We start from the raw sequence: 26711 nt of genomic DNA, 5'->3' as shown, positions 1-26711 counted from the left end.
CCTCACCGTGGGAGGGGGAACATACCCTCCCCCCGCTCGGTCGCTGCGCTCCCTCACAAAGTCCCTCCTCTTTTTTTTACATTTCTCTGTCTCATGCCTGGTAAACAGATTCAACCTGTAGTGTTTGTATGATTTTAGAACACACAGATGGAAGACAAATTTTGAATTTGAATAAATTTGTCCTTTGTAACCTTTATCTCTATTTCTCTTCATTCTATCTCTGGCTTTGTACTCCCCATTTCATTGGTCCAGATGACAGTCATGTGTACACCTCCGCAAGCAAACATTGAACTGTTATGCTAGATTAGTCTCAATCCTTCATAGTTAGCAAAGTCCATAAATACCTCCACCGTTCACATGTTAGCATCATGGATCTGGATCCATGCTTACACTTTTTATGCTCAAGTGTGCTTTAATGCCCACTCGTATATGATGTGTCTCTCATTTATACAATACAGTATAAAGGAGAACAGGTCAAGAACACTTAAAGGCACATATACCCTGTGGTTTAGTCGAATGCGTAAGCGGGCGCATGACGCAAGTTTCCTACAGAGACCTATGCTATCGACTCCTCTTTAGTGCTTACACTTTGACCCATTTCCACGAGTCCAAAAAAGTCCGATCCACTGTAGTCAGTGGTCCGATCACAGTTCAGCTCATGATTCGGTTGATGATGACAGCTTTGGCAAACTTCTTTTGTGACGTCATAGAAGCTCATAAGCACGCATCCTGGCATCACTACAGACTGCGTGATGCGCAGAGAAGACAACAAAGGCAACGTTACCTAGCAACACCTATGCGCTTTACTCTTGATAACAGCTCAACTTCGGCAATCTTCATATCAATGCTCACGGTGATCCGTAGTATCATCCAACAGCGCCCCCGCAACCACCGGGTCTATGCGCCTTTGCAGTGTATGTGTACACAGAAATTAGTTTTCTGACATTATAGGTTATTGTACTGATAATATCCATATCAAATATGAGAGTGCAATGTTACTCACATACAGAGATATAGCAATATAAAAAGAGACATACATTGTAGAGCAATCTCTAAAATGCCAAAAATTACATGCGCCTTGATCTAAGAGTAGTCATCTGGCGTTATTGACTGCATTCAATTGCATAGTTCAATAATTTTCTGTACGATCAGTGTACTACGATACTCTTAAATTACGCAAACGCACGCAAATGTCCACGTACGCAGCTAGGTTGGTGTTGCCGCGCCATGCCGGGCCACTGACCATAGCAGCCACGGCAGCATCTACAATGTACTCATGCAGATGCATATGGCTCGATGAGGCGATACCAATAGACAGTATTGGATATAGCTGTGTGCAGACGGAGGCGAACGAAGGAAATGTGCACACACCGATGGTCTACGCGCGGCTACTATTTTCAGATCTGGCTACTGTTGCAGCGCACACTAGTGCATGCTGATTTATTAAAATTAATATTTCACAGTTTGGGGCATTTTTTGTGATGGGATTGAATTTTCTCTAGAGTTCTTAGGATGTGCTCTTACACCTCTCAAATTTAAATTTTAGGGGAGAGATTCCCTTTAAGTAAAATCCATGCCTGTTAATTGTAATTCGCCCAAAGCTCTGTGAAAAAAGAAAAATGTAAAAGAGAAGGTAATTCCAAAAGGTATTCAACATTTATTTGATGAAAATTGGTTTTGAAATGGCTGAGATATATCCAAAACAGAGCAATCCTATGTTACGATCGCTTTGTTTTACTCTGTTTTTGGATGTGTCATCCATTCCAAAATGTTAAGATTTTCATCGAATAAACTTTGAATTTCTCTTAGAATGGTATGCTCTGTACTATTTCATAAGTGGTTTCTTGGTATCTTACAAAAAAGTTAAAAGCCCAATCCTCACTTCAGCCAATACTATACCATCCCTTTGAGACATTTAAGAAAATTTTATTTCGTGGTTTCAGTTTAGTGTTTATGTTTGAAATAGTAATTCATTTGTTTCTGTTGGTGGGTAATAGGTATTTCTTGTTGATCTATATTTATTCATAGTGAAATATTCATAGATAAGTTACAGTATGCAATTTTCTACTGCTAATTTTGTTAAGTGCTCTGCAGCTAATTCTTTTTGTTTATTATTTGGCTGTATGATGATAACAACAATATTATAGTTATTTGTTATTTATTTACATTTGTATTATTGTTATTGTTATTATTATTATTATTATTGTTGTTGTTATTCCTCCTTCAGGTAATGTTTATAAGAGTACATTTAAAATTGAACCAATGATGAATATGATTAAGTACAGTAATGGGCATCATACAGAGAATTGACAAATTGGCATTTCAGCACATGGTCAGCCATGGAGTGTAGACGGATATCGGTCTCTATGGTAATGACAACCTTATTAAACAAGTCAGTCCCCTAATTACATAAATAATTCACTTGACTTCTATGTCTCGCATTAAGTAAGATAAAGCCACGGGAAAAGGCAAAGGAATTGGTATTGATTTTAGGAATACTTACAGTACATGTGTATATAGTGATAACTCTATAAAGTTGTCATGACATACAATTAATATATTTTATGCCATTGTTAATTCTACTCATAGATGATTTCTGTAAGTTTTGCAGATTCTACTTACAAATGATTCATGTACAATCATGTATCGTCTCTGTGTTTTCACTATATGATGGAGTTGTAAGATTGAACACAATGCCCATATCCCACCCCTTTCCCTGACAATCTTTAGCATATTGCATCAGAATGAATGTCACTGGAGGATGTGCATATGGCTCAGGAATTGTTTTCCCTAAAATACATATCTAAGCCTGTTTCATAATTGCTTATGATAGACTTGAGATATGCCACCTTGGGCTATGAGAACAATGTGTTCGGAACTCTGGGGCAGACACAGGAAAATATATCAGTTATCATCAAACTCTGTTTTTACAAGTTACTGTAAAAGTGGATATTTTCGCGCGACTAATTTTTCGCACTCTGCGGGGTAAGAAGAGTTTTGTGTGTTTTTAATTCTGCGGAATCAAGACATCAACATATGGCAAGCAAAAATATTCGCATGCTTTTATTTTTGCACTAGTTTCTGGTTGCGCGAAATGCACGAAAATTTCAACACTGCGAATATTTCCACTTTTACAGTAGATCTTTATGCTTTGTGAAAAACCTCTGTGTTTCCTGATCAGACTTCGTTGTACACAGACTGAATACCAATAATAGCCGAAGAGCACATAATTGAGTTAATTTTGAAGGGGGAGGGGGGAGGGGACACTGGTTTTCAGAATGAGCCTTGCCCCCTATATTGCATATTATGCTTATAAAATCTCCGCATTGGGAAAGAGCTTTTTGCATCAGATATGTGCAGTTACTAAGGCATGGACCAATCTGCAATGCCTGTGATGAAAGAAAACAAATAAAAAAATTAAATAAAACAAAAACATTTTTACATGTTTTTTATACATAATCATTGATTGCAAACATGTGACTGTCATGTGATGAAAAGTCGACACGTTGTTTAAAGGTTACTTCCTCATACCAGCATGAGAATATTCATATCTTTATGGAGAGTTCATGTTTTCACTTTCACCAATTGTGTTGATCTGTTCTATGAGCAGCCAAGAAGTATCTTTATATGGCTAAGTTTGGCTTGTGCTAAACATACTGTAACAGCTGAATTTTTTCTGTTGGTTTGTTTATGTTTTTGCTTTGTTTTGTTTTAATTTTGCAAATCACTCTTGAACTGGAATGTAACTTTTTGCGAATATAGTAACCTGTAAAACCAACATTGCATAGAAATGCCATTTGTATAAAAAACAAACAAACAAAAGTTAAGCCATGCCTGTGCTAGACTGCTCTCAACTAGGCTCCACAATGTAGTAACTACTGTACATACACTACTGTAGGTCTAGCACACTGCATAGACCATGATATATCTAGGGCATTAAGACATGAATGCACTACTAGTTTATGTACAGGGAATCACCAAGTAATAATGATGATACATGATGATAATATTTCTTGATATCAAAATTTTACTGTTTTACTGTCATATGATATTATCACCATCATATTATTATTATTTATCAGGACGTTGCATCTAAATTGCCTCATATCAAAATGTTGTATGAATATAAATATAACTCAGTGTGTCTGAAAGTGCTGAAAGTCTTCAATTCTGACTGACAACTTTATTTTCACAAAATAAGTTAATTGAAAAAAAAAAAGCAAAAGGAATTTCATGTTCAATTCCTTTATTTTTGTGCTTCGGATTTTCTCTTCTCATCAAATGTGGTCAATGGTGTAAAGAATAAGAATTAACTGATGCTAGACTGCTCAATGAAAGCATTTAGATATACATTGTACCCCAGTGTACGCTAATAGCATGATGATAGTCACAGTTTTTGTAAAGGGAATGTTGGGGTGCAGCAGCAAGAATGCAGCATATATCAGGGCCCTGTTATATAAAGAGTTAAGATTGATTATAAAGTTGATTTCTATGGCAAGTCTATGGCATCCTGTGTGGTAAGGAAATTTAAAATCAATTATGTCTTGATAAAACAGGGCCCAGGGCATATAGATACATACATAGAACGTACACATTTTCATATATTGAAAAATAATGCCATGATGGTTGATATCTTATGATTAGCAAAAAACATTCTCTTGGTTCTGTGAACTAACAGTGGGTTATTTGCCAGATATCAGAAATACAATACATAGGTAAACTTGTAGCAGTGTATTTGAAGCTATCATTGGCTATCTATGTCAAGAAAAGTCAAGATCATGGCATCTCAGGGTTATGATGAGATCCGTAGCAACATTAGTCCAGCTGGAGTGGTGATGTAAGCATCATAGAGTTCACATCAAAGTGATCAGGGAAGCTGCATGTGAACCAGGAAACCTCCCTAGGTAAACAGAGTTCCCCAGGTCCTGCCCGCCCTGCCCACAGCCTCAGCCATCCCTCTATCATAAATCGTTGTTTGCTGGTCACAGGCATATCATGTGAGCAGTCAGGAGAGATCAGGGTCGGTACATCATTGCCACTGCCCGCAGACAGGATGAACCACTGAGGAAATGTGGGACGAAGTGGCAAGATATATTGAAACTATTGTGATTTTATTCCATAGTGTGTTGTGTTTTGCCTTTTTCAGTCCCATTTCTTCCTGTCTGTCATGACTATGTAGAGTAGTCACTAGTTGTATGACCTCCAAGGAACTTCTGTTCTTTGCTTACAATTAGTAATAGTGTGTTTTTCATGCAGCACAGGGTCTGCATAGTAAGACTATAATTCCTGGAAGCTGTTCAATAGGTGTCCTATTATTGGATAAAGTTGTATGCTCAGTGGTAGCATGTTTTGAAGGTGTGGGGAATAGCACTGGGGACATGCTTTGTGCATGTGCCCTCTTGCCAAGTAGTTAGAAAGGATTTATCTGACCACCAAATTCTAAACTGGGACAAGGGCTTTTATCAGATGCCTTTTGAGAACTGACCAGCAGTAAATGCTCTGGCAGATCAGAGGATGATAATTAGCTGCCAATTAAGACCGAAAGAAATTTCAATATGTGTTCAGAGCCAGGGGACCCACTTAGCACATTGTCTGCCTGCAGTATTTCTTGGAGGGAATTGCATCAATTTACATATATATGTACATGTAGGTCTTGCTCATTGGCAACGTTGGTCCTGGGTCAGGCACCCATCTGTATCCACTTAGCCACTCCACTGAAAATGAAGAGACCAACTGCTCATCTCTGGTTGTTTCATGGTCAAGGATCAGTGATGTGTTCTGGGTGGCATTGTGCCTCCTTACACTGTTATCCCACCTGAGAAATGATCTGCCATGAAATATGATCACAGATGAACATCATCGCGTATTGCAGTGACTGTGAGCAGTTTTGATGTCAGGATGATGATCTCTGTTCAAATTGATATCGAGGATGTGCTAAGATTGGAGAGCTTGAGTAAGGACACACTCCACTCACTCCATTCTTATGTATCTCTTGGGCTTGCTGGTTGGTCTTCTCCCTAGAGCATGAAGATGGCCATGGAAGTGTAAGAAGTTTGTTAGTCATTTCATATAGACATGCAGCACTGGTATCCGATATCATATGAGTATCATTGCTGGCAGGAGGGATTGAATACTACAATCTGTATCATCCATCTGCATGCATTGTATTGTCTTTATGCTTCGTTCTGCTTTGATCTATAGATTAGATGCAACAGATGATGATAAGGGAGAACTGGGGTTCTTCTTAATTTGCCTCCTTCACTCCTGAAGGTTCTTGCAAGTTGTGAATTGTATGATGTAGTGAAGTATCTTTAAGAGAGAATTACAGCTGTTTCTATAAAGGATGCTAAATATTGCCATGTCATTCTCCTGTAGAATCTATGTTGTATGCTATTGTATTGCCATGTTGATTCAGTAAACAGTTGAGTATCAGAGTGGTGTTTACTTGGGTGCATTATACCCAATGAAGATGTCTTTAACCTGTGAAACCCAAGAGATCATCTTGATTTCACACTTTATACAACAATGTGTAAAAAGTTGATGATATGAGTGTGCTTTTCTAAAAGTGAAATACATGTATGTTATGTACAAACTTGTAGCAGTGGCTTGCAGCATCACCATGACATAATGACATCCTGTGCTTGATGATAAAGCTACCTATAGACCCGCTGAGACTGAAATCATGGTGATGGTGACATCGATAAATCACTGACTTTGTGATATTCCCATTCACTCTTTTGCAGAGGACATGAGTTTTTCCGACTTGACGTTCAATGTGTCGGATTATTCAGACCTCGTGGGAGAGCGCCTCCTTGGGATGAGTGAGGAAGAGCTGACGGGTATGTACACCAATCAGCAGGAGCTCCCTCACATGCAGCAACAGAATCTGACCCTTCAGTTGCAGCAACAGCAACAGCAACCTTCGCAACTTCTGCAACCACAGCAGCGGACTGTGGTGGAGCAAGTGCCAGATGTCTGCATTGTCCCACAGCAGCAGGAGCAACAGCAGCAACGAGAGACCTTGTTGCAGGAGGTTGCCCAGCCGAAACAGGCAGAGACAACGTCCCAGCCAGGGATAAGTGTGTCCAGTGATCTCACCAATCTGGTAGCCCTCTTGCTTGGGAATCAGCAACAGCAGCAGCAGGTAAGCTTCATACACATTCACATGTACACCTAGTACATAATGTTTATTTTCAAGAGTTCTGAACATACAAGTTATTCATAGGGGCCCCATGTGCTTTTTTCATAGAAATGTGATTGCCTTATCTTTAAAATTTTGACTACCGGTAACTGACTACAATAAACCAGTTTGGAGTTAGCTCATGGGCACATTGGTATGAATTACCTTTCTTTTTTCTCAGCTTGTTAGGGGCACTTCACCTATTTTTTGAGAGCAACATTTAATGCATAAACTTTACGTAAATATTCATTGGATTCATCAGTCCTAGGTTCAGACAAAGAATGAACCTGCGTAGACCATATAATGACCAGAATGATCATCAGTTAACACTTGTGAAAGCATATAGAATATATTAACAGTCTCTTTCTATTGATATTGCCAAGTACCACTTTTGCTGTCAGGTGGGATGTGCTGGCAAGCAGCATTTATAAAGATTACATGAATAATCGTTACATTACAGATGCTTATCCCAGGAATTAAAAAACCAACATGCCTGTTGTTACGAATGTCCTTTTTTCTGCTCATGCCCAAAGTGGAACTGTGAAACTAGCTTTAATTCTTCTAGTCAGTATCTTACTCTATACGCTGTTATTTTTGTGTACAAATATTTTCGCAAATGAGGAGGTCATAGACATTTTTGCGAGATGTTGTTTTCGCGAATTGATGCCGATGCTAAAGTGAATGCACTATTACTCTAGCACGTGTAGACCTTTTCACATGTTGCTAAATTTGCGATCCAACTGTGATTTGCAAAATTCACAAAAATAACAGCTTGTACCGTATTCAGATGTCAAGAAGATCTCAGTTGTCCATCATATACATGTCTACATGTAGCTGTACAAATTGTATGTGAGGTTTTATAAATTCCTTTAGCAATTTATGGCTTGCATCCTAATGAACTAGGATTGATTTGCATTGTATATTTACTCACTTTCTTTAATGATTCCAGAGCCCTGTTTTATGAAGAGTTATAATTGATTATATAGTTGATTTCTATCATAAGTATATGGCAGCCTTTGTGTTAAGGAAATTTAAAATCGAGTTTATCTTTTGATAAAACAAGGCCCATCTCATTGGCTCTCATGTCTCTATCTTTCACAACGCAATAAGTGTAGTAGATTAATAAATTGTTTCAAACATATGAAGTTGATCCTCATGTAATAGCTTTTTTCAAGGTCTGTGAAATTCTATTAAAGTTTTAAATCGATAATTTCTGAGCAATCGATTGCATGTACAATGTAGGCCTTAGTGACCCAACAAGTGACATAGTTCTCTTGTGTTCTGCTTTTTTTCTTTCATTTTTGACCTTCAAATTCCACACAATACCAGACTTCTCACACGAATTAGGTTTAGAGACTCAGATTGTGTCATCAATCTGTCTCATGCTCATACATTGTACACCTGATAAGCTTTTTCTCAAGCAAAAGAATATAGGTCACATTTTAGGACAATATTAGGACCATTAATTATCAGAATGAGCTTAGATGTTATTATACCCCCGCCAAACGAAGTTTGAAGGGGGTATATAGGAATCAGCGGACGGTCGGGCGGTCGGTCGGGCGGTCGGTCCGTTGCAAATCTTGCGTCGCGAACTACTTCCTCAGCTTTCAACCGATTCCCATAAAACTTGGCACAGATGTGTGCCTTGGGTTGTAGATGTGCAAGACGTATTTTTTGACAGTACCCAAAAGTACGTTGCCATGGTAACGGCATATTATGGGCAAAAATGGGTACAAATCTTGCGTCGCGAACTCCTCCCACAGTTTTTGATCAATTTTTATGAAATTAGGTACAGATGTTCATCTGAATATGTTAATGTGCAAGACACATATTTCCGCAGTGGAAAAAAGTGCATTGCCATGGTAACGGCATGTTATTGGTAAAATATAGGGCAAAATGCTTCATGGCAAAACTGCTTCATCAGTGTTCTTCCAATTCTCATGGAATTCATATTGAATGTTTGTCTTAGGATATAGGTCAGCATGACACATTTCTTGACAGTTACAAAAAGTATGTTGCCATGGTAACACGCTCACATATTATGAGCCAAAATGATGGAAAATTTTGTGTTGCAAACTACTTCCTCAGTTTTTGCCCAATTTCCATGAAACTTGGTACAGATGTGTGCCTTCGGTTGTAGATGTGCAAGACGCATTTTTCGACAGTACCCGAAAGTACGTTGCCATGGTAACGGCATATTAATGGCAGAAGATCAAGGAAAGATCTTGCGGATTTTACTACTTCCTCAGTTTTTTGACCAAAGCTTATGAAATGTTGTTTTGACCAAAGCTTATGAAATGTTGTTTGGCGGGGGTATAACCAGTCGCTGTAGCGACATTTCTAGTTTTTGTTAGTACATAATCAGATGGCACGATACTGTTAAATATACTTTTACGTTAGAGTAGTAAAGCTCTCTGACTTTACTGAGGGAGGGGGAACCGCCCTACTCACCCCTCCTCAATCACTTTGCTCCCTTGGCAGCAGTACACCAACCCCACTACTAGCAACTCTGACCTCTTCATCTCTGGAATACCAGATTCAATATTTCTTTTTAGCCTTGTAGTTTCAGTTGATATTTCAGTAGAAGATTGTTTGTAGGTTTGCATATAATGAATACCAGATATTCTCTTTCGAATGTTTTTTTTTTTTCCTTCTGTAGGTCCTATTATTTTATTGAAATGTATATAACAGAATATAAGTAAACATACCAAAAATTACAGTACAAAAGCATGGAACATATCTACAATACTTGTACATGTATATGTGCAACCATACATTTTGTGATTTCAAATTGTACACACTACTAATCTCAAAACATATTAAAAGTAGGCCTACATCTTGTAAATTTGTTTTACTCTCAGAGTCTCATAACACGGACCTTTTTTGAAGGTTTCTTTTTCCATCACTGTTGATTCGCACTGAAGTGGTCAAATGTATGGTTCAGTAAGTTTTCCACTTGTGTGTCTTAATTTTGCCTTGTATTCATTAGACCCCAAAGCAGATATATACAATTTTGTTGATTCACACAATCAAGAATAGACCATGTTAAACAATCAACTGCAGAGCGAACAGGCAAAACATGTCTAGGATGGAGACTATGACTGTTTGCTGTCCCGTGCAGCATGACTGCCATACAATAAAGGCCAAGGCCCCCTGAATGGGGTGCCTCCCCGCCCATGTCCCAACTACACTTATCAGGCCCGTACTGCATGTACAGTCACACATATGTCATGCAGAGAAAGGGAGGGATGCTTGCCAGCTGGGCACATGGTAGTCACATGCAGGCTGGCTGGGGTGGCCCATGTACAAAGTCCTGTAATGCTTGTCGCTCTTCAGCCCCTGCCAGCAAGGCAGCTTTCCTTTAGTGGCCATTGTGGCACAATTCTGTGTGGGATGTACAGTCGTTGTATGTTCCTGCTGTCGGAGCTCCAAGATTTTTATTTTGTGGTAAAAACATGGAGAGGGGGATGTGCCAGACTTCTCTACTAACCCTTGTCTTGACTGAGCTTTCATCAACGTGATCTGATACTTTGATTAATTTTTGGTAGGTAGTCAGAACTTCGTTCGTTTATCAAACTTCTAATGTTAGATTGTTGCCGTTATACCCTGTTAATGAATGTTGAAAGCTAGTTGGATGCTTGATGCTTAATCTAGACGAGATAATCCCTGATTATCAGCTCTTCAGTCTTAGTGGTTGGTTGTGAAATCTTTGGGCGCTAGTGCGCTTTCATTACATGTCCAATTAAAGATCTTTTGACCTTTGTTGTGATTTAGTAAACCTCTAGCATGTCTAGCAGACCTCTTTTACCCTGCATGAGGGTGACTGATTATCTGTCTTTGACATCATACCGGTACCTAGCTGCTAGGTGCTCTAGCTCTAGTCAAGACTTGCCTGAGTATGCTCAGTGATGTTAGTGTGTGTAATGTTGTAAGTAACTGCATTTAGAAATATTGTATTAGTTTTCTTAAAGTGTGTTGCAAATATTAATTTACCTCTACATGTACCAAGGAAGGAGGTGATGTTTTCATCGGCATTTGTTTGTTGGTTGGTTAGTTGGACTCATGCAAATTAACTCAAAGTTGTGAACAGATTTGAATGAAACTTACAGGAAAGGTTGAGAATGACACAAGGAAAAAATGATTAAATTTTGGTAGTGATGCAGGAATTGTTATGGATTTTATGATTGATTTTTTGATATTTTGGCAGGTAGGGTCAATAAACTTAGGAGTTCAAGCTGCACATTTTTTGAGGTTTGCATATAGGGTAAACCAGTATTCGATCACCTACCGGAATTCAGGCACTTACACTTATCACTAATCACCAGCCAGTAAGTTCTACTGTCACAACACCTGCAAATCACATCAATTCACATACTGTACTTGCACACTCATTCACAACATGAAAGTCCCTTAGTCCCCGGCCTCCAAAAATCCATCCAAAATCCCAAATTTCACTGTCAAAAGTGCAGAACCGGCGCGCCTTTCCCAAAGCGCGCGCAGATTAAGCCCTGTTTTAAGAGTATGGGTTGCTGAAAAAGTGCTAGAAATTGAGAAATATGCCGTTCTCTTGCGAGAGTTTTTGCTTCTCGCAAGCTCGGAGTGTGATGGTATCCTCAAAAACGGAAAAAAAAAACCAAAATTTCCGTACATGCCGATGCAGTGACTCAATGTACAAGGGTTGAATGTAAGTGCCGATTCCCCAGTTTTCGGTCACCAACGGGCGCCGCAACGTCCTCGATGCAATTGTGCGCCAACAAGGTAGTGCGTGGCGCATTTTTCAGTTGCCTTGAACACACATTGACTTTGAACGCGCATATAGCATGACCGAATTCTGATGGCAGTGACCGTATTCTGGGGGATTTTCAAGGTGGTATATTTCGGGATTTTGTGAAATTCTGTGAGATATTTAACAAAATGAAAATTGAGATTAAAAGACAAGTTCACCTTCATAAACATAAGGATTGAGAGAATGCAGCAATATTAGTGGAAGACATCAGAGAAAGTTTGAGGAAAATTGGACAATCGATGCAAAAGTTATGAATTTTTTAAATTTTTGTGTTGGAACCGCTGGATGAGGAGACTACTAAAGCTTGTGATGTCATATGAGTACAACAGTATAAAGAAAATGTAAAGACAATTCAACATATTTTCATTTTTTTTTTTGCATAATAAAAGAGCATTTGGCTTGCCTCTTTCTAATGGTAGGGGGAATAATATTACCCATAACATATAGTAGGGGGAATAATATTACCCATAACATATGTCGGTAACGAGTCAAGGGAATGTGTACTTTTTTCAAAAGATGAAATTTTGTGAAATTCTCTTTATATTTCCCTTATATTGTTGTACGCATGTGACATCGTACGCTGCAGTAGTCTTATCATCCAGCGGTTACTGCACAAAAACTTCAAAAATTCATAACTTTTGAACAGATTGTCTGATTTTCCTCAAACTTTCAATGATGTGTTCTACTAATATTGCTACATTTTCTCAATCCTTATGTTTATGAAGGTGAACTTGTCCTTTAAAGACATTTGATATATTTCACATACATTGCTGTAGATATGATGTATAATGTATTATTTTAGTTTAAAAAATATTGCAGAAAAGCTTAAATGACCGAATACTGGGGATTTTGCCCTAGATGCGCACTCAAATGCATGCTCTAGAATGAGTCGGGGCACCAGTTTGCTGCAGGGGTCCAGTTTGCAGTACAAAAGTAGGAGAGGTTTTTTTTTTTTATCTAGATTGTTTTATTTAAAGAGCAACTGAAGAGCTTTCTTTTGATACCAAAATTATGAAATACATTGTAACTCGGATGATGGCCTTCATAATTCTAATTTAAACCGTCTTTGTCGCGCTGTTCTTTAAAAAAGTATGACTTTCATAACAAAACATTAAAATTTTGTTCTGTTGCTAGGACACCACCATCATCCCATGTTTGTATCTCCAAATACAAAATCTTGATATCAAAAGAGGCCTGGCATGGTAAGGATTCCTCTTGTGACTGTGTTAAATATTCTAAAATTCATTTCCTTTGTCAGTTTTGAGGATTGCAACAGTGACCAAATGTCGGGATGGGCCCGGTTTGTGGTACCCCTATGGGATTTACACATTATAGCGCTATTTGGGTCTGGGTCCACTACTCCAGTTTCTGCTGGGGCAATGGACACTGTTCAGCTGGAAGTTGATGATGTAACAAAAAGCTTCTACATATTTGGAAATGGGGTGATTTTCAGCATGCATACATAAAGGTGAAAAACACTGTTTGGGTTGGATATTGTGTACGTAGCAGAAATTGTTTAAGAAAAGCTGTTATGATTGAGACACTGTAGCCACATTTAGGCCTACATTGTATATTCAGATTCATTAATTTTTTTCTTTTTTTTTGGGGGGGGGGGGTAAGATGCAGAGTTTCATCTGACCAATGTTGACGGTGTGCATTTGATAAATTTGTTTCAACCACACTGCACTATGACAAATTCACATTTCATCTTTAGTGCAAAGGCAATTTCACTTCTGCTTCATTCATGTTTACTTTTGTTCATTTTTCCCATTGTGGCCAACTGTCTCAAAAAGTTTCAAACTTTCCAAACTTGGAGAAACACACATAAAGCTGCTAGATTTTTTTATCTCCTCTTCTGTCAGTCAGTCTATTATGGAAAGCTTCTTAATACAGTACATTTCTCATCCTTGGAAAATGTTCAATGCACTCTTGTTATCACAATTGTCTGGAAATACTCCTGTGATATTGAATATGACCACTATGTCTGTATCAAGATTGTGATTTATTGTGATAGCCAAGTATCTTAATCCCTGCTTATTTGAAAAATGGTCTCCTGTTCCTTGCTCAGGGACTGATTATATTTTGTATGCCAAACTATTTATTTATTTTTTATTTTTTTGCTGTGTATGTGTGTGTTTCTTAGGTGAGCATGTTAGATTCATGTTTACTTCAATTCGCACCGCTAAAAATATAATGAATTATGGAATTTGTAGAACTTACTCTTCTACAGATATTTGTTTGGTGAAACTCATTCTTGATGGAGCCATAATGTACATGTACATTTACATTTACTTGTATAACAGTGTACGATATTGTGTTACCCAGGGAAAGAAAATCCAGATTCATCTACATGTACAATGCATGTTCACTTTTCTACAAATTACCATGTTTCTAAATCGTTGAAAGAGATGGAAGCACAAAACAATGTACAGTTTATATTACCATTTCATTGATACATGTTGTTTGCAGATTACATCCAGCAATGTGTCCGCACCGGCCACCACGCAAGTTGCAGCGACACCACAGGTTGTCGCTGCACCCCAAGTTGTCACCACTTCACAGATGGTGGGCACTGCAGCCCCCATGAGAGCCACCACAGCCAGTGAGGTGATCCAGCAGCTGGTTCAGAAGGAGCAGCAGAAGCAGCTGCAGAACAAGACCCTGGCACAGCTTGCAGTCATCCTTCAGATGCAGCAACAGCAACAGCAGCAGCAACAGCAACAGGCACAGCAGCAAGCACAGCTGCTTGTGCCAGCACTGCAGGTGATTTTCCTGAAATTAAATCATACAGCTGCCTACTGATCTGATCCAGCAGTCCATTATAAAGCAAGTCTGCTGTGACTCATTTCATCTATCAGACTTCAAGTAGGAGCTTTTAGTGGTTTCTATGATGTATGATGTGCTGATGTTTGCATTTATGATCCATATGTCATATTAAAACCTCTTAGTTTTCATTAATGCCTGCATGCCAGTCAAAACATATAATTTTAAAATCAAGGTAGACTGAAAGAGGGCGTTTCTGAAAACAATATTTTCAGCATGTCATAACCATGATATTTTTATAATTTTTTATAGGCTGCCATTCAGCAACAACCACAGGCTCAGTTGCAGCCACAGAAGCCAGCCCAGTTGCAGCAACAGCAACAGCAGCAGACCACTACGGTACAGCAGAAGGTGTTCCCTGTGACAGTTCCCAGCTCAGCCATGCCCAGCGTGCAGGTGATCAAACAGGAGCAGCCAAAGCCTGTAGTTACGACTGTGCCACAGGTAAGGCAAGAACTAATTCAAATGAGTCTGGCAAAAGAATGTGGAGATGTGTATGTTCGTGTGGGGAGGGGGTGGTAGGGTGGTGTCGCTGCATTGAGCAGGTCAGTTTGTAGATGTGTGTATTCTCTCTAGCCTGATGTTGTTTTGACCAATGCTGTAGGACAAATAGTCATTAAAAAGACAAACTTTTGCAAAGTACATTTGCAATTTGAAAATGTGTGTCTTGAAACTGTTATTCCATTCAGAACCAATCCTTGAATAAGAACATCCAAGTTTCCAGATATATTAATGATAGGAAGGTTCTTGTATGATCATACTCTACTGTTCTCTGCATACAGAAAAAAATGAATGCTCTCAGGTTACCATATGTTTTTACAGAAGTAGACTCTATGGTGAGGATATATAATTCCACCACTTTCTTTGCTTATACCCAACCTATGTCTCTCCAGTTGGTGATCCAGACATCTCAGAATGGGAGTGTTGCCATCGTTGGCTCTACTGGCGTCACGGCAACAGGTTCAGCGACGGAGACCACAACAACCTCTTCCCCGATGTCCAAGATCCCCATTGCACCCCTCTCCTCTTCTCCAACCTCAAATGGCATCCAGATCGTGAAGAAACCAGAGAAGCGCAAGGCCCACAATGCTATTGAGCAGCGTTACCGTCGTAGCATCAATGGCAGGATAGAGGACCTCAAAGTCATGCTCTTCAAGGAGAACAAAAAGGTAGTAATGCTGCTTCTTGTCACCAAAAGAATAGCAGATTGAATCATTATTTTTTTTTTGTCTCCCCACCGGAGGTGAAGGCGAGACTAAGGGATCCAAATGGCGTCCGTCCGTCGTCCGTCCGTCGTCCGTCACAAATGTTAAAGTTTACCTGCAAGACTCTCTTATGATGCATAACTTGGCAACTGTTACAGCAATGGCAGCCACACTTGGGTGATAGAAGCACTAGGGGTATCTTCATGTTATGGTGTTGTCGGAGGTCATGTGATGTTGTCAAAGGTCATTTGAGGTCATATATTAAAGAGTATGTGCAAGACTCTCTTTTCTATGTTAAAGTTTACCTGCAAGACTCTCTTTTGACAAATAACTTCACATAAGTTGCTTGGATTACAACCTAACTTGGGCCATAGATGCACTGGGGGTACCTTCATGTCATGGTGCCGTTGGAGGTCACAGGATAAGGTCAAAGGTCATTTGAGGTCATACGTTAAAGTTTACTTGCAAGACTCTCTTATCACATGTAACTCGACACTTGTTACTACAATGGCAATCAAACTTGGGTGATGGATGCACTGGGGGAACCTTCATGTTATGGTGCCATGAGAGGTCACATGATATGGTCAAAGGTCATTTGAGGTCATACGTTTAAGTTTACTTGCAAGACTCTCTTATCACACATAACTCAGCACATGTTGCTACAAAGGCAATCAAACTTGGGTGATGGTAGATGTCTCTTGGGAAGTTGAAGGTTACCACAAGGTCAAAGGTCACAGGCAGGGGTCAACAAACTTTTAGGGCCCAATGTTATGTTTTTAGGGCGCGTTTTGGTTGTGGCTCATAACTTTTGATCCCTATATCCGTTTGTGACCAAACTTGGATGGTAGATGTCCCTTGGGGAGTCAAAGGTCACAGAAAGGGGTCAACAAATTTTTAGGGCCCAATGTTAAGTTTTTATGGCGCGTTTCGATTATGGCTCATTACTTTTGATCCCTTTGTCTGTTTGTGACCAAACTTGGATGGTAAATGTCCCTTGGGGTGTTGAAGGTCACCACAAGGTCAAAGGTCATAAGCAGGTCAATTAACTTCTGGGAGTTATAAAAAATATTAATTCCTTGTACGCGAATGGGCGAGACACAATTTGGCACTTGCCTTGTTTTTTTAATAGATTAAAAGTCACTCACCATATATTCAAACTTGAAATTTTCGAAGTATGCTCAACGTGATTTGAAGTCATTCTCTATTCTCTGTAGGAGCACAGTCATAATGCAGATTCAGAATGGATTTCAGGTCTAGAATTTTGTAGAGGCATAACCATATTTTGCATTTTAAAAAAAAATACTGTCCTCGTTGACTGTTGAGAAAAGCTGGATATGTATCTACAGATGTTCATAGAAAAAGGAATCAGTTGATAAATCCCTAAGAATAATCAGTTCTGTATTTAAATTCAGGTTTGTGCTGCATGTAGAATGTAATCATGGTTTTACAAAGGAGCATACGTCCAATTTTGTATTTTGTTGGGTTTTTTTCCACTGTTGAAGGTGTCCAAGTCTCACACATTGCAAAAGGCGATTGATCATCTGGTGGGACTGAGGAAGATGGTGCACACATTGAAGCAGGAGAACTTCAACCTGAAGATGGAACTTGACAAGTTGAAAGGGACGACAACTGCTGGTAAGGAGTCTTTCTCATCTACACTTTGTACAGTTGTTTCTGCTTCCATAATATGTGAATGGAAAATTTAACTGAATACATATCACTCACCTCTTTCAAATGATGCCTGCTTAAATGAGGGCTTCCCAAGTTGACAATTTACCTTCTTGATCCCCAACAGTTCCAGATGTCAAAGACCCACTCACACCTCCATCATCCTTCACCGACTCTCCGGACCATAGCAGCCAGTCTTGCAGCGACCCTGATTCGCCTTACCCCGAGTCATTGCCCTCCCCCAAGGAGATGGACATGTCCCCGCCCAGCCCAGCGCACACACTAGGCCCCACAGGTTTGTTGGACCGAACCCGCCTGGTGCTGTGCGTCTTCATGTTCTCCATACTGGCCTTCAACCCATTTGGATTCCTCATCAACAAGGGATTCGAGAGTTACGTCTTCGGTAGCTCCTCCAGCGAGAGTGGCCACTCTGGTGGGATGAATGGTGGTGGCAGAAAGCTCATGGATGGTGAGAGGATTTGTCAATATGTTGAAAGTGATTGTAAAAGTCACACATTGACATCGTGTAATCTTTACTCTAAAGCTATTTGCTGGAGTGAGAGGGTACTGTGAAAAGACCGAGTAAGTTTTTGAAAGTGAGTAATTAAAAATCGAAAGGATATTTTTCCCCTTTCTTGGCAGTTAGTGTACCTGCTATACAAGCAAAGGCATATGTATTTGTGAAAAGTTGATGGGTGCTATTAATCATCACTGTTTTCATTAATGGGAAAACACTTTTAAAGCTTTTGATGTAGTTCATAATTTGACATCATAATCAGCAGCAGTATTAGAACAAGTATTGTGTAAGAACAGGGCCATGGTACAAGGGTCCTAGTTTCTCCAAGAGACCTGAAGCTGTTTCCAAATATTAAGTAAGGAAATGGAGAAACAAATTTTCACTGTTTTCCATAATACTGAAAACACTCTCCTGCTTCTCTGTGAATATATACATCAACCAAGTAAAAAAACTCCTTTGAAGCAAACTGCACCAAGCCATTCCTTGTTTAAGCCCATCACAGCCAAAGGCAGAGCTTTAGTGTGTAGTAGAGATGAAATTTGAAATGGTGGTCCCCAGAAGGATAAAATGAGTAAATTAATGTTTTTCAATGATTTGCTCCATCATACTCCAGTTGGATCAGAAGATGCCTCAGCATTTTTCTTCTGGCAGCTGATACCCACGCTGCTAATCTGGCTGGTCAATGGCGCTGTCGTGGCAACCGTCCTCATCACAATGCTGTATGGTGACAAGACTTCAAAGAGTCTTTCCATTGATGGCACAGCTTACTTCCGCTTCAGAACTCAAGCAGATCTTGAGATTTCAAGAGTAAGTTGTAAATAGCCAGTATTGTTTACAGGGAAGTCTTGTTATAGCAAGGTGGGATTCTATGAGAATATACTTTAAGATGTAGATTGTCAGGTCCCAGCTAACCTTTATGTGTTAGCCTCTGGGAATTTGCAGTTTCTTTTAATCCAAGTCGCAAAAAAATTTCATGCCGCGAATATATCATGTTTTACAGTAATAAGGTAAATTAGGCAGACTGGACAACCTCATTATAATAGGATTCCCCTGTACAGTGGAGAATGAGGTACACTCTGTTTGCTGGTGCAGCCACTACTAAGCAACTGAATGAACAAAACTGCAGAATGAGCATAAAGAAAAAAGCCCTTGCCCTGACTTGGATGTAAAATTGTGAGAGGACATTGCTTAATTTCAATTGAGTCATTTTGGTCTAACAAGATATAGATGGTTCTTTTGAGCTGCCTAGACTATGCATCATCTGTAATTTCACTACTGACCTTCCTCTCAATAGGGAAACATAGCCCAAGCTCTCAACCAGCTCTTCCACTGCTTTGGTGTGTTGGGGCGCAACCATCCCCTCACCAGCTTGGAGTACTATGCCTCCTTCATCTGGAATCTTCTCTGCCTACCACTCAACATCCTCTTCAAGGGGCGTGGTATTGGGATGCGATCTTCCTCCTCGAAGAGAAGAGATGGGAATGGAAAGCCCCCCACTTCAGAGACGCTGGCAAAGGACATTGCTCTCACATACCACAAGATCCTTCAGCTTTTCCTGACTGGTGAGTAATACCTACCCCTTAAAGGTAGGGGATACCTTTTACAGACATCCCAAAATGCAGCAAAACATTAAATATGAACCTCAGGGGACTTGTTTAGGCCACTGCTTAGAAATTTGGAAGTCAACAGTCATCTACAATTTGAATAATGCACAAAACTCTTAACTACTCAGTAGTTCTGTGTGTCAGCCACACTTAAGCCTTTTTGTTGCAGTCTTCTGTATTTTTTATCTATAAACACAAATCTAAAAGTATAAGAGCTGATGTAATAACATTTTGTGTGGCAAGAATATATAATATAGAAATGTTTGTAAGTTTTGATTAACTTTCTTCACAAAATATGATGGACACACATGCAGTGCATGGGTCTGCATAGGTAGCCTAGTAATGTACTGGAATTTACGGTGAGCCAGACCAAATTCAATTCAAAATCTAACGGTCAATAAAAATGTACTAAATGTTACCTTCCGCTTTCAATACTTTGTAGGAGTTTCTAAAATGATACTCTCTTCAACATACCACTGTATTTATACAACTCTTCATTTAAGGCATGCAAATGGGATTCCCTACCTTTAAAGTGAAAACAAAGTTCTGGTAAGGGCTTGAGAACCCGTCTGGCACCATTTCATATTTGCTTGCAATATATCGAAAGAGTCTACAAAGAAACTTACCTGGCTGACGCGGTTTGCCGGAATGATGAGTCGTTTTGGAGTATTTTGAGAAAAATAATAAAAGCCGGAAAACCGACTCTTATTCCAGAAGGCTCCAGACTGACTCGGTCTCAGGGAGAACTCCACCCTATTTCAGACAATTTACATGCAGTTCGTGATCGCCTTATTCTACTGTATAATACCAAATGAGGCCTAACTGAACAGACAGGAAAGTGCGTGCTAATTCTGTATAAAACAAATGGACAGCGCGCGGTCCTCAAGCCTATACGCACATCACCTCAGTTGCTGAGATGCGCGGTCTTTTAAGTTTTTGTTGTTGTTTATCAAGCCGCTTTGATTGTTTTTAGAGGTGCTTGATAGGCGCACACTAATTTTGCATGCGTGCCAAAGAGGTTTTTGATGCGCGCGTTGTAACAACTCGGACCATTACTGCGAGTAGCCAGAACGTTAAACGCTACAACGTAGTTCATACAGGCCGCTCCCATAGTACAACACTGTACAATCCAGAGGGACAACCAATACAACTCAGCTCGCCGTCAAAGAGAGGCCGAGTTATCCCCGAGTCCGAGTTTAGCCTGACCACGTTCAGGTAAGTTCTGAGACTGAACTTTTTTGGTTTATATTTCGCATTTTCGTCGTTACCCATCGAATATCTTGTTATTACAGCTTTATTCCGCAAATTTCCTAGGCATACGTTCACATTTGGGAGTGAAATTTGACAATTTTTGCAGGCGTACCAGAACTTTGTTTGGGCGTTAAGTCCTTTAAGCATTCTAAATTGGTCATCTTCATTAAGACCCCCCCCCCCCCCCCCCCACACACACACACACACACAAAGTATTGGGATCATAAAGCAACTAGAGAGAATATCACCTTGCCTCATTAGTTTCTGTGTCAGGTTTAAAAGAAAATGCATACCTTTTAATTTGCAGACCATGAGCATGTTCAGCTTGAACTGTGATTGCATTTACCTTCAACTCATCAACTTCAGTTGTGATAGCATTCCTTGTAATTCCCTTTCAAACTTTGTCCCCTTTCTCAGGAAACTTCTCTCTTGGAGTGCCGAGGGCATTCTACATGGGACTTTGTAGTATCAACCATGGAGAGAGGGCGAGGGAAGCCATGAGTCACACCAAGCTGGCAGAGATCTATGCCACTGTCGGGGTCCTCATCAGGACACGCTTCCCTAAGAGTTTGCAGTGGCTAGCTGTAAGTCCACTAAACATATGTGTATATGCCATATAACCTTCTCTGTGCATGGAATGTCTTCGTTTGTGAGACCAGGGCCCTGTTGCTAGAAACTTTGCATTTAAACGCAACTTGCAACTGATTGTCACTGGCTAGTCAAAATCATTGTTGCATGCATGTCTTCTTAATAGGGCAGACCCTGAGCCAATCAGAATGGTTGTTTCAAAATTAGCAATTATTTGCAATTGATTGCAACTTTCTTGCAACGGGGCCCAGGGCTAGCTGTAGGTCCTGTGTTGGACTGTCTCTTGCATGGTGTGTTGTATCTCTTTATCTTTGTGCATATGATGAACTGTTTGATGCTAAACAGTAATACTGAAGTACATTGTACTTTAAAAATTGGTGATTGTCTACACCTCCAAAAAAAAAGAAAAGAAAAGAAAAAACTTATATTAGATAGTGATATAGTCCAGGCTAGGCTCCATAGAAAATGAACCTAACCTTGTTTTTTGATATATACAATGTTTTTTGATGGTTTCTTGTCAATTCGAGGGTGCTGATTCCAAATCCGATTGATGCCACTCGCGTAACCTTGAGCATTTTCGGCAAAATGCAAAAATCCAAAATGGCCGCCAGATATGCTAATTTGGCCATGATAATCCCAGTTATGTCAATTTTATGACCAATTATTCCATCAAAGTTTTTTAAATTTTTGTTCCTTGAGTAATTCTACTTGCACATGCAAAAAATCTTTCATTTGAAGAGGTACATTTAGTATTTTAAGCTTATTTTCAATTCAAAATGGCCGCCACTCCTACACTCATGTACTATATGAATGGCAAAAAATATGCATAGAAATAGAAGACGAATTTTCAGTCACATACCTACGCTTTTATCAAATTTTGCATGTGCCGTGCAAATCTCATGAGTGCCACTAGCAAAACAAGCAAACAAACAAGCAAACAAACGGAAAATGTATTGTTTTAGGCTTATTATATTCTTCTTCATACAAAACTTCAAAATGGATGCCACCCACATACCCCTGCACAATATGAACGGCAAAGTGTTCATGGAAAAAAACAAATTTTCTTTTCTTTTTTTCTGTCACCCAGGTACACTGTTTCTCAATTTGTGTGCTGATTATAAATCAGAGGATTGTCACTAACAAAAGCTGTTTTATTCTTTGATGCAAACATCCAAATTTGCTACCGTCAATCTGAATTTTTCCCAAGAAATTTGGAAAAAACCCACCAAAGCTTGAATTGACGCCAACATCAACATCGTTTATCAGGAATTATTTGACATTAACAATTTGATAAAAGGCTGAATCCTAGATGATGACACAAATGAAATTTCCAATTACATTTCCTGTTCTACATTATCTAAAAGCGATATCATACAAACTTATCAGTCCCCTCACCAGAGAAAGAACATGAGGCAGGGGAAAGTGGAAAAAAGGGACCACCTCACTTCCTGTTGTCAAATCTCTGAAATGAAAACAAGGCCCAAAAGTTTTTCATGTTAACCTAGCTGAACTATATAAGGAAGATGTATTCTACCACCATTTTTTTTTCTGAGTGAATGTGTTCGCGTATATGATGTCAAGACAGACTCTGAGATCTGTACAGTGCTGCCTCATTCTGAAAGCAGTGTTATAACAACTTCACACTGCTTGTCCTTAATCTTCAGCACTCAGAGACTACAACTCTCCAGCTTTCGACGGGAGATCTTCCGCCGAAAGCCCGTTTTGCGAAATCTCCCGTTCTCCCGCTTGAGATTTACTTTCTCCTGCCCTGGCTCTGTGTCTCCCACTTGAAATGATTTCTTACTTTGTGTGTTCGTATATTGAAAAAATAAGCCTTAGATAGCACAAGAGAACACTAAGAACCCTATTAGAGCTTCCAGAGCTCAAGCGGGCCCTGGACCCCGGCCGCAGGGAACTTCGCGCTCGTGATAATATATGCGCTTCGCGCACATCAAGTTGGAGTCTCCCGTTTGCTAGGGGTTTCAGGCGGGAGAATCTCCAGATCAGAAGGTACTTGGGGTTGGAGTCTCTGAGCACTTGCAGATTCAGGATTGCTCTAGGTAACCAGACCAGCAGTGTTAGGACTCTGAATGATGGCCTCCTTAATGGTGGCTGTAAACTAACTCCACTAGAGCTCTTTTTACCATATACATGGTGACATAACATTCCCTTCACGTAGGAAGTTTGCAGATGATCTTGCCTTTACGTCTCGTAGAAAGTCCTTGGATGACATGAGCCGAGTACTGACCCATCTCAAGACAATAGAGAAGTTCTTCACTTTCTGGAGACTTTGCCCCAACCTTTATTAGATTATCATCCGACCCATGCCTTCCATCTTAGTAACCATCTTGCCAATGCTTTGTTCAAGGTAGCCCTCTGTGGCAAGCCTTCCAAGCATAGGCTAAGGAAGTCTACCCTCCTTCACTGGCACTCGATCACTCTCTCTCACGCTGGAAGGAAAGGATGGCAAGTGTCACCAGTGCTGTCAACGCATACCCTGACCTTCCAAACATGATAGCATGGGGGCATTTCATGAAGCGTTTCGTCTGAAAAAATTGTCTGACAAATTTGCTCTCAGCCAATCAGATGCAAGGATTTTATAACAGTTAGTCAAAAAGAGAAGATCTAACAAAACGCTTCATGAAATGCCCCCTTGAACAACCTGCCATCAATGCGTCTGAAATCCCACAAGCCTAGATTTCCCTCCCGTAACTTGAAAGCTTTGACCCCAAAACCGGTTGGTGAAGATGCTGGTCTGATGTCATCTTTGACACCACCTAAGTTACCTACAACACTTGTCTCTGGCCTGGCAACAAAGCCATAGGGCTTCAACGGGTGGTGATCAAGCAAGTCTTTATGTCTTCATTCTGTTTCTATGGCAATTAATAATCGCCCTCTGACCCCTGAGGAAGTGCTGAACATCACCAGATGTGGTTTCTATTAAAGCAATTGCAGGACTCATATGCATCTTTAGCCTGAAAATTCTGCAAATTTGGGGCTGATGTCACCTGCTGCCAAACATCCAATTAAAGGGTTCTTTAAAGACAATAAAAATTACAGTTTTAGTTTTAAGACAAGACTGAATGAGATCATGATGTCAAAGTGTATCTAATTATTATCAACACCTGGGAACTGTGAGAGAACTGAAAGAGGTATCTCACATTGCTCCTTGGTTGATGTTTAATGAATAGTTTGTACGGTATTGCATTTAGACAGTTTCGTTTATGCCTTCACCAGTTTTTGTCGTTTTAAGTCAAGAAGAAAATCAAGTTTACTCTATAATATCAAGGCGGTACTTCTAAATTATATCAAAGTGATGGAGGTTATGATCCATTTCAAACTCGCCTCCCCCCCCCCCCGCCCCCCCCCCCCCCCACCCCCCAACTCCTTGCTGGAAAAAAAAAAAATCTATAATGTAAAGGGTTTTTAGGTGTGTCGGAATGTCCGGTATGTTTTTGTCGGCAACCATATCTCTGCACTTACTGTATAGGATTTTCTGTACTTTGTTAATATGGTTATAGGGGAATGTATATTAAAAGCTTTGTTTTCTAGATTCCCTTCCATTTTTAACATTATTTGATAAATACCATGCATCTAGGCTTCTTAAGATATTGTGTTAGTATTACATTTTTATATTCAATCTGCGTGTAGAATATGACATTATATTGCTTTCTTGCGAGACGTTTAGTGAACTTATATTCGTTGTTGAGACAAAATGAAATAGATAAGAAATTGTGTTAAACATATAGTAAGGTTTATGAATATCAAATGCTGAAATATACATGTAGGCCCGTTATATTGTAAGTGACACCCAACATATTTGTATTACACATGCAACACTTTATGACAGTGTAGGTACGGGACTGGAAACACAGTAAATTTGTGCTATATTCCCATGCATTATGTTTTGCCATTCATATAGTACATAAGCATAGGAATGGCGGCCATTTTGAATAAAAATGAGCTTTAAATACTAAATGGACCTATATGAAATGAAAATTCTCTTGCAAATGCAGATGGAGTAACTCTAGGAACAGAAATGTACAAAGTTTGGTGGAATAATTTGTCATATAATGCGCATTATTATGTTTATCACGGCCGAATTAGCATATCTGGCGGCCATTTTGGATTTTTGCATTTTGCCGAAAATGCTCAAGGTTACGCGAGTGGCATCAATCGGATTTGGAATCAGCACCCTCGAATTGACAAGAAACCATCAAAAAACATTGTATATATCAAAAAACAAGGTTGGGTGCCTTCTAGCCTGGACTAATAACGATTTTTGTCGAGCCCACCGGAGGTGAGGGGAGACTAAGGGATCGCCTGCGGCGTCTGTCCGTCTGTCGTCCTTCCGTCCGTCCATCGTCTGTCCATAACGCTACAAAAACTTCAATAACTCTTTACTCTGGGCTTCAATTGCAATCAAACTTCGAGGGAAGAGGGGTCATACAAAGTTTCACATTTTATCATGTATGAAGGTCACCTCAAGGTCAAAGCTCACAGGCAGGGGTCAATGAACTTTAGGGCCCAATGTTAAGTTTTTATGGCGCATTTCTATTATGGGTCATAACTTTTGATCCGTAACTCCATTTGTGACCAAACTTGGATGGTAGATGTCCCTTGGGGGGTGGATGGTCACCACAAGGTCAAAGGTCACAGGCAGGGGTCAACGAACTTTTAGAGCCCAATGTTAAGTTTTTATGGCGCGTTTCTATTATGGGTCATAACTTTTGATCCATATAAGTATAGGTCCGTTTGTGACCAAACTTGGATGGTAGATGTCCCTTGGGGAGGGGATGGTCACTACAAGGTCAAAGGTCACAGGCAAGGGTCAACAAACTTTTAGAGCCCAATGTTAAGTTTTTATGGCGCATTTCTATTATGGGTCATAACTTTTGATCCATAGGTCCGTTTGTTACCGAACTTGGATGGTAGATGTCCCTTGGGGAGTGGATGGTCACCACAAGGTCAAAGGTCACAGGCAGGGGTCAACGAACTTTAAGGGCTCAATGTTAAGTTTTTTTGGCACGTTTCTTTTTTGCCATGAATTTTTACTCTTTTATATCTCTTTTTATCTGTTATATCTCCT

The 26711-nt window shown here is 39.8% G+C and overlaps 1 protein-coding gene across 3 annotated transcripts in view; it reads left to right on the top strand.

Moving 5' to 3' along the window:
• The window catches only part of LOC140234637 (sterol regulatory element-binding protein 1-like), a 49635-nt gene that overhangs the window by 8135 nt on the left and 14789 nt on the right, over window positions 1–26711 (top strand). The window contains exons 2-10 of one of the 3 annotated variants that reach the window (XM_072314669.1): window positions 6744–7144; window positions 14436–14729; window positions 15042–15233; window positions 15683–15958; window positions 17497–17629; window positions 17790–18131; window positions 18793–18986; window positions 19474–19741; window positions 21452–21618. In XM_072314669.1, the coding sequence (XP_072170770.1) occupies window positions 6744–7144; window positions 14436–14729; window positions 15042–15233; window positions 15683–15958; window positions 17497–17629; window positions 17790–18131; window positions 18793–18986; window positions 19474–19741; window positions 21452–21618 (2267 nt within the window). Of the gene's footprint in view, window positions 1–6743; window positions 7145–10603; window positions 10725–14387; window positions 14730–15041; window positions 15234–15682; window positions 15959–17496; window positions 17630–17789; window positions 18132–18792; window positions 18987–19473; window positions 19742–21451; window positions 21619–26711 lie in introns of those variants that run through there. The other 2 variants (XM_072314668.1, XM_072314667.1) reach the window with 2 other exon arrangements.

Source organism: Diadema setosum, chromosome 11 (assembly GCF_964275005.1).
Source record: "Diadema setosum chromosome 11, eeDiaSeto1, whole genome shotgun sequence".
NCBI lineage: Eukaryota > Metazoa > Echinodermata > Echinoidea > Diadematoida > Diadematidae > Diadema > Diadema setosum.
This window is presented reverse-complemented; position numbering and strand designations above follow the sequence as displayed.